This window comes from Cibotium barometz, chromosome 46, assembly GCF_041138505.1.
Source record: "Cibotium barometz isolate CiBa-2024 chromosome 46, ASM4113850v1, whole genome shotgun sequence".
Classification (NCBI taxonomy): domain Eukaryota; kingdom Viridiplantae; phylum Streptophyta; class Polypodiopsida; order Cyatheales; family Cibotiaceae; genus Cibotium; species Cibotium barometz.
In genome coordinates, this window is record NC_141091.1 from 35,515,310 (window position 1) to 35,524,678 (window position 9,369).

Here is a 9,369-nt window from a genome sequence, read left to right on the forward strand (position 1 = left end):
ATCATCAAGAGTTGCTTCCACCATTACATTAGATTGTTGCTTTTCCTTTGACAAACAATTCTTCTCAAGGTGACCTACCTTGCCACATGCATCACATACAAGCTTGGGCTTGTTTCAATGATGACATTGGGCCATTACATGCCCCATCCTTCCACAATGGTTACATTTGACATTGGTTTTGTTAAAGAAAGTAGTCTCCCTATTGTTTGTTAAGTTTTTTTGTGTATCTTTTAGCTTCATATCCTCTTCAAACAAGGAGGATTCAACACCTTCAAAAGAAGATTTAGAAGATTAGTAGTTAAGAGTTGTTACCACTGAAGAAAACTCTTGAGGCATGCTTTTAATTAAGACTGCTATTGCATCCGTCTCATCCACAGGTGCCTTGATACCTATAAGCTGCCTTGATACCTACAAGTTGCATCATAATACTCTTCATTTTACCTACATGCTCCACAAATGAGTCTTTGAACCCCATATCATTTTAGCTACATGCTCCACAAATGAGACTTTGAATCCCATATCATTTTACCTACCCCCAAAGCTCCTTTTGCATGAGTAGATACATGAATTTTGTTTTTCATGTATGGAATTTTATCCACTAATATTTGGGTGGGCATGGCTCAATGAGGAGGGTCTTATTGATATTTATAGCCGTATTTCAGCAATGTCTACTCCCTTACAATGATTTGGACAAGGTTTGCCTCAAATTTGGATGTTAATCAAGATTAAGATCACTAATCGCTCACTAATCCCAAGAAAAAATGTAGGTAAATTTGAGTAGTCAATCAAGATAGTTGTACTCGCACTTGAGCCAAATTCTTTTGGAGAGTGGAATAGCAATGAAAGAAGGAGAGGTTAAGCTATTTAGTACTTGAGAATAACACATTTTTAATCAAGAATTAAGAGAGTTTGTAAAACCTCAATGGACAAAGGGGTACAGGCCTAGATATCCCTCTTTACGCCACCAATCAAAAAATCGAGACCACCATCATGTGGTCAGCACCTTCGAGACCCCCCAAGGACGGCTGGGATTTGATTAATTTTGCGCAAGCTCGACGTATATTAATTTTTCCCTGAATTTCTAGGCGCCGACTCTCCACGGTCAATTTCAGCCAAATTTTAGAAGAATTCCTTTGATTCTTCCCGTGTGCGTGGACGTCCTAAGATGCTCTCTACTCTCCTAGAAGGGCTTGCCCAATGTTCGGGGAGAATAGATAGAAACAAGGTGTTCAATGGCAGCCACTACATGAGCTAGTGTATAAGATTGCTTATAATTGTTGAGTAGCTTAATTAATCTTGATAATACTACTAATGCTAAGACTAATCATGCATGGTGAGCCTAGCTCTGATACCAAGTTGAGAAAATACATGATTTGATATGGCTATGGAGTGTGTTAGAGTTGCAAGAGAGAGCTATGGTGTGGGTGACAGAGTTGCAAGAGAGAGCTATGGTGTGGGTGACAGAGATGAAAGAAGGCATCATTAGAGTATGAAATCAACACTAATAGAGGTGATTAAGGTAAGAGTCAAGGATAATCAAAACACCATGACTTGCATTAGTGAGAATGACATATAATACCCATTTTCATCCACATGGGGTCTTATATACATATCTCCAAGAGATAAGGACACTTTTGGTCCACATGCTACTTGCCTACATCCACATAAATGCTACACATGAGCTTTGCCCCACATTCATTGACCCATACACATTATTCTCACATACATATGACCATACATAATATCCCAAATCCTAAGGTTTCTACCCACACATAAATCATAGACTACATAAACCTACATGGCTTGACATGCACACATACATTTGTGCACCACATTTTCAATAGTCTTGACCATTATCTTGAACCAGTTAGGCAAAGATGTCAAATTGCAACACTGAGAAAGAAAAGATATACTCTCCTTAGAGATGTTTTGAAAAACATTTTATAACGTGTTTGTTTAAACAAGCTGATGCAAGAGCAGATCAGACACTGCCTTTGGCTTATTTTATTTTGTACTTCATTATCTGTTCTAACTACCACATTAATGATAAGCTGCTTTGCAATACACATTTGAATCTTTCATGGGTAGGTCAAAAACTACTGCCTTTGGCTTATTTTATTTTGTACTTCATTATCTATTCTAACTACCGCATTAATGATAAGCTGCTTTGCAATACACATTTGAATCTTTCATGGGTAGGTCAAAAACTACTTCTTTTAATAAGTTCCTTGATTTCCTGATAAGACAATATTAGGGAATTTGGGAAATTTTCATTTGGGTAGGTCAAAAACTACTTCTTTTAATAAGTTCCTTGATTTCCTGATAAGACAATATTAGGGAATTTGGGAAATTTTCATTGGAAAGCGCTTCATGTATAAGCTCTAAATATACAATCTCCAAAAAATTTGGAGTAGGTGTGCTTAAGATACTCTAAGATTCAAAAGTGCCAGCATTTGGAATTCCCAAAGTATGGGGATTTTCCCAAATCAACACTGCACAGTTGGGCTGGAGTCAACGGGTGGCCATTTATAAGACTCCTCCATTGGAGACCTTGGGAAAGAAATGGATGGATTATGGGTTGGCTCTCATTTGTGTTTCTTTGGAAGAGCCACTATGAAATTTGGATGCATGAGCCAAGAGACGTAGGGTTCTCTACACGAGATCTTTGGTGAGCAGGATCCAACAAAATGACCCATCCGCCATCTCAAGCTCCCCTGAATTGTCTGTATAGTAGTAAGACTCAATGTAATGTAGGGTAAGAGGGATATCTTGGCCCCTTGGGGATTGGTTATGGCAAGCTGTAAGGTCGACCTTGTCAAGGTAAGGGATGTAGGGTAAGAGGGAGATCCCATCCCCATGGGGATTAGTCGACCTTGTCAAGGTAAGGGATTACTTAGGTAAATGGAATGTGGCCCAACATTCTGGTAGGTGACTCAAAAGAGATTTCTGACGAGGGGGTTTTGACTTGGGCATGGAGTATGCAGCCTTGGACAATACGAAGCATTTCAGGATCAAGGGATCAAGAGTCATCTCGAATGATTAGGGACATTTCAGTGAATGTATCTGTGTTAGTGCCAGATATGGGTGTAGTGGCATGGTGAGTTAGCATGTTCGAAAAGGGTTTTTGGATTGTCTGGGTAAAAGTGTTTGGATTTTTTGGGGGTGCTTGTTGGACTTTCTAGGAGGGTACCTCCAACAAACCCAGTTGTACCAGCTTTACCCTCCATGGGGAGGGTGCTCTGCCCACTTAGAGGGTGAGAAGTGTCTCAACTTTAGCCTTACAACTAGCAAGGGTAGAGAATTGCTTGCCCATCCATGATGAAATCTTAGATGCCACTACAACTAGCTTTGTTGGTACACTTGTCTGAACTTTAGCCTTACAACTAGCTTTGTTGGTACACTTGTCTAAACTTTAGCCTTACAACTAGCGAGTCGTTATGGCGAAGTGCAGGGGGTGTCGTGGGACCATGGGGATCCTTCTGGGACTGGGGTGCAACTTAGCTATGATTTACACTGAAACACTTGGTACACTAGGTGGCTCAACAAAAATCAAAATTGTCTGGGATGTAATGATTACATACGCGATTGGGGATCCATGGTTTCTTTCACCTACTTCATCAGTAGGTTTAGCATACACATCGAGAGTGTAGCCACTTCTCTCCATTCTTTCTTAAGACTTTAGGGTTGGCGTTAAAGGTAGGACCTTGGGTTTCCACACCCACTTGGATGTGACTCTAGTGGCTCCAAGCTAAGCCTTAACAAGCTTGGCACTCCGTCAGTGGTTACTCCTAATGCGCAGAGAACCAGGGTTGTTTTGAGGAGTGATCCATGTGTATTCAAGTCTACTCGGGTTAGATACCCTGTTGACAAGTTGAGATATAATAGATATATAACCCATCACTATGCTTACATAATTAAAGAAACACAGGAGATAGAGCCCACTTGGTTTAAGCATGCACTCGAAAATCAAGAATGAAAAGATACCATAGATAAGAAGATACCAGCATTGGATACAAATGCAACATAGAAATTAGTGCATTTGCCTAAGGATAAGAAGACAATTAAATGTAAGTGGGTATACAAGGTCAAGCATAACAACTCAGATGAATCTATAAATAGGTGTAAGGCAAGACTGGTTGCCAAGAATTATGCATAGACATATGGCATTAACATGAGGAGACATTCATCTCAGTTGTGAGAATGGCATCTATAAATAGGTATAAGGCAAGACTAGTTGCCAAGAATTATGCGTAGACATATGGCATTGGCATGAGGAGGCATTCATCTCGGTTGTGAGAATGGCAACCATAAGAGCTATCATCGCTATGATCGTATTAAAGGGTTGGTCTTTACATCAGATGGATGTAAAAAACATGTTCTTACATGATAATTTGTAAGAAGTTTACATAATGTAACCACCAAGTTATAAGAGCGATGCACATCCAATTTTTATGTGCAAGTTATGCAAAGCCTTGTATGGTGAAGCAAGCACCCAAAGCATGGTCAAACAAGATCGAGAAGTAACTTGTTACCATTGGATTTCAAATATCCAATGCCTTCTTCGCTTTATGTGAAAAAAGACAGACCGAAAAATCATATAATTAGTCATTTATGTGAATAACTTAATTATCATTGGTGATAGTGATGCCAATATACATGAGAGGAGAGAGGAGAGAGGAGAGTCCAATGAGGGCTAGGCTAGGCTGGGAGAAGGGAGGATGAGGAGAGGACATGGCTTTCCAATAGAAGCAATCTCAATAACTTTTACGGGTGTAAACTAGGAAAATAGAGTCCATATATGTTGGATTTTTTTGTCATAATCCATGGAATCATAGCTTTTTTATGATTGATGCCATTGCTATTCAAGATACAATAATGGTCATGCTTAAATCGGATAAATAAAATATCATGTGTTGGATTTTTTGAGCAAGTAAAACACACTGGTCATGCTCCATGGACTATATATTTACTGTGAACTATAGATTTTTTGTGATTGATGCCACTGCTATTGAAGATAGAATAATGCGCTCGCACTAGAGAAGACTGTTGCATTCAAGTTTGGGGAAAAAAAACATGAAAACCCATTGGTACAAGCCTTGATATCAACAACCTTGCTCCTTGAGGAGACCACCACAAATCATTAAGTAACCTCACCAACTATATAACGAAATCATGTCCATCAACAACCAATCCCAAAATGAAAATGGAATCTTTGCCATCAATTTCCCCTCCAGTTAAGAAAGCATCCAACCCAACCTCTCCAATGGAAAGCACCATGACTGAACAATCGCTAGTGGTTGGTGTCAATTAGACTGCTGAAAGATCAAGGTTAACCAATGGATATGGCTGCCCAAAGCTCACAGAATTTGTAGAGTCCTATGGACAGTTTTGTGTACTATATAATATACTGAAATTACAGCTCTCTCTCTCTCTCTCTCCTCTCTATCTATGTTGGTGATTTGCATCAATTCAGTTGCTTAGGGCTTCTCTTCTCTCTATCTATGTTGGTGATTTGCATCAAGGTTCCTATTCAGTTGCTTGATGCTGAAAGAAGACCCACAGTGCTTCCTCACATGTGACAACTATCCTTATGGAGCCACCTCATACAAACAATGTGCTGACCAGGTAACCTCCCATCTTCTATCGCAATATGCACTATACGTTCAGTGATGATAGATGTCACTACTGCCATAGAGCCTTGGGGCTATAAAGTAAACCAGCAGGAGGTAAACCAGCTCCCAGTAATCCACATTCCCCACTTTCTCTATTTTGGGGCCACCTCAAATTCTAACATTCCACTCCAGCCTTCACCAGGCTTCTTTTTTTCCCTTGAGTAGATCCACCTGTAGTCACGATATTGGAATGCCTGCTTCATGCCCGCCCAGAGGCAGTTAGAACATGTGACCGTGGCCACAATACCAACGGGTGGCCAGCGGGGATTGAACTCGGGACCTCTATCCAAGTTCTAAACCTGCACCACTGGGCTACGTGCCCGTTGGCAACCATCACCAGGCTTTGTCTGTTACCAATCAAGCATTTACTGATTTTGATTTAACCTCTTCACTCCTATCCAAGCTTTTCTGCATCTTGAAGCATGTACCCATCTGCATAAATGTTGGACATCAAAACAAAGGCTGCGGCATGTGTATCATCTGATTGAATGGCATGTTCAAAAGCTTGTCTGCTAAGCCTTATATCACCCCACTTTTCACAAGCACCCAATACACTGCTCCAGGTCACACAATTGGGCTGCAAAGATGACGTCTCCAGCATTGCCACAGCCTCATCTAGCTGGTTTACACGGCCAAAGAGATCAACCATGCAGTTTTGGTGCTTAATTGTTGGAGTAATATCATACTCTTGGCTCATATCCTCATAGTATTTCTTACCCTTATCCAGAAGACCCATGTGACTACATGCAACAAGAACACTAAGGAAAGTTATCTCATTTGGCTCTATGCCTTCCTCCACCATCCTCTCAAACATCTCAAAAACAAGCTCACTGGCTCCTTGACGAGCATACCCATTGATGAGTGCAGTCCATCTCACAAGGTCCCTTTCAGACATCCCATCAAACACCTTCTGGGCGTTAACCATGCTCCCACATTTACTATACATGTCAATCAAAGCTGCTCCCAAAAGCACTTCATCATCAACTAGTGCATTAACTTGGCGACTTTGTACATGAATTTTTCTCCCAGATTCTATAGCTGCTGTGTTGCCACAGGCTTTAAGAACGCTTGTGAAGGTCAGCTTATCTGGTGACAGGCCTTGCTCTTGCATTTGAGCATACAATTGGAGAGCTTTTGGGCTTTCTCCTTGCTCAACATACCCCAGAATGATAGCATTCCACGAGACAACATCTCTAACTGACAAATTGTCAAACATTTCCCATGCTTCGACCAGTGACCTACCTTTTGCATACATGTCCACTAGAGCGTTTCCAACCACCAGATCATTTTCAAAGCCCTCTTTAGCAATTTCCATGTGTATTTTCCGGGCCTTGTCTATGGCTTCTACACTTCCGCAAGCTTGTAAGCTGCAAACAAATGTAACAGCATCTGGAGAAACACCCTCTAGTTGCATGTTTTTCAAACACTGGAGTGCTTCTTCACCGAGCCCATGCTGGACATAACCTGTGATTAGTGTGTTCCACAAAACAACATCTCGGACCCGCACCTCGTCAAACACATTCCTTGCTTCTGCAAGTGAGCCGCTTTTAGCATACATGTCCATCAAACTACTGACAAGAAAAGGATCTGTCTCAGATCCCTCCTTGGCAATTTCAGCATGTATCTCTCTTCCCTTGTCTATTTCCCTTATGCAGCAAGAAGCTTTCAAGCTGCTAACATACGTAACAGTATTTGGAGACACACCATGTACTTGCATCTGTTCCAAACAGCTCAAAGCTTCCTGACCATGTCTGTGTTCGACATATGCCGTGATCAATGTGTTCCATGAGACTAAATCTTGAACTGGAAGCTCATCAAAAACTTCCTGTGCTTCTAAAAGCAAGCCACATTTACCATACATACGGACCAAAGCGCTGCCCACACAATGATCTCTTTCAAAACCCTCTTTGACAATCTCTGCGTACAGAAGCTGGCCTTGGTCTATGGCTCCTATACTAGCACAAGCTTTCAAACTGCATATAAACGAGATAGCATCTGGAGACATGCCCTCTGATTGCATCTGTTCCAAGCAGTTCAGTGCTTCTTCGCCAAGTCCATCTTCAGCATACCCTGTGATGAGTGCAGTCCACGATATTGAATCATGGGCTTGCAACTCATTAAACACTTCATGTGCTTCTGCAAATAAACCATATTTGGCATAAATATCCACCAGAATGTTCCCAATGAAAGATTGTTTTTCAAATCCATCTTTGGCAATCTGAGCATGTATTTCTTGAGCATGGCCGATGGCTCCTACACTGCCACAAGCTTTCAAACAGCAAACAAACGTGACGGCATCTGCTTGTACATCCTCCAACTGCATTTGTTCCAAGCAAATCAAGGCTTCCTCGGCAAGCCCATGGTCAGTGTACCCTCCAATCAGTGCACTCCATGAGACTACATCATGACTCATCAGCCTGTCAAAAACTTCCCGTGCTTCGACAAGTGAGCCACACTTGGCATACATATCCACCAACGTGTTGCCTACAAAATGTTCACCTTCGAGTGCTTGCTTGACAAGCTCAGCATGCAACTGTTGACCCTTCCCTAGACACTTTAGTCTAGCACAAGCTTTCAAGAGAGCAACAAAGGTATAGCTGCTAGGATGCACACATTGCTCTTGCATTTTCTGAAACAAGTCAAGGGCCTGCTGGGGATCCCCGAAAACTGTATATCCTTGAATGAGAGAAGTCCAAGAATACTCATTAGGACTGACCAACCTACGGAAGGCCTGCTCGGCATGAGCTACACTTCCGCAACACGTAAGCATGGAGACAAGATGGTTGCCAAGAGCTTCATGAGCTTCCAGCCCATTGTTATGGATGTGAATCTGCACATACTTGGCATGACCTAAGTTTCGTGATGTCCGGCAATCATGAAGGATGTTGAGAAAGTCATCTACTGAGGGCGGCTGTACAAAGTGGTGCCAAGAAGCAAGTGTATCATGCATGCTCAGCATCTTCCAAGCTCCAAGAAGCACTTGTAAGCTCTGTGCCTGTGTGTGCTTTCTTTGCTGGTTATCAATCAATGATCAGGACATGGGTAGTTGCCCCCTGTCAGGGCACTGATGTTTGACACAAGGAGTTACATTGCAGCTCTGTCTCAAAGCTACATGGTTTGATGAGCTGAATGCTTCAAAGCTACTTGGCTCATTGGGAGCCCTCCCATCCTGAACCGCAGGCCCAAAAAGGGGCCTTTCCTCTTTGGTGTTGCCATCTGCAGGTTTGTCGAGATATCTGTAAGTACACAAGCTAAAGCTCGCAACTAAACCTTCTTTGCACATTTCCAAATTTCACAGGGTTCATCTGAGATACCTTCACATGTGATCTAGCATCGCCTTCTCTGAAACCGTGCGATCGTTTATGTTATATAGTACATATATGTTGCATCTTATGTATATGTATATGTATATGTATATACACATATACATACATACATACATATACATACACTTACCAGAGAGGTACCCACGGTTTCAAAGAATGCGGTCCACAATCAAGATATAAACTTGGCATCTCTATCACTTATAATCTTCCCAAGTAACCCTTGCAATGTGAATATCTCTTTCAAGAAGACCTTAGCAACATCTAAGGTTTCATAAGTCTTCTTCTCACAGGGATCAAGGCAATCCACCACTATCAGGATGGAGTCTTACCTTGTATTTACTGAAGGTAGTTCAGTGATGAAATCCATACTT

At 41.6% G+C, this 9,369-nt stretch overlaps 1 protein-coding gene across 1 annotated transcript; it reads right to left on the minus strand.

Annotated features, from left to right (window-relative positions):
- Window positions 1-5,030: 5,030 nt before the first annotated feature.
- LOC147612169 (pentatricopeptide repeat-containing protein At3g09040, mitochondrial-like) lies at window positions 5,031-9,076 on the minus strand. The gene is made up of 2 exons (XM_086784049.1): window positions 8,987-9,076; window positions 5,031-8,888 (listed from the first exon to the last, which is right to left on the minus strand). Exon 2 carries the CDS (start codon window positions 8,629-8,631, stop codon window positions 6,067-6,069), a length of 2,565 nt encoding a protein of 854 aa, XP_086640175.1. The 5' UTR covers window positions 8,632-8,888; window positions 8,987-9,076; the 3' UTR covers window positions 5,031-6,066.
- Between the last annotated feature and the right edge of the window lie 293 nt (window positions 9,077-9,369).

Coding starts and splice junctions, on each gene's coding strand:
- LOC147612169 (XM_086784049.1), bottom strand. CDS start 8,631: ATGCTGAGCATGCATGATACACTTGCTTCTTGGCACCACTTTGTACAG.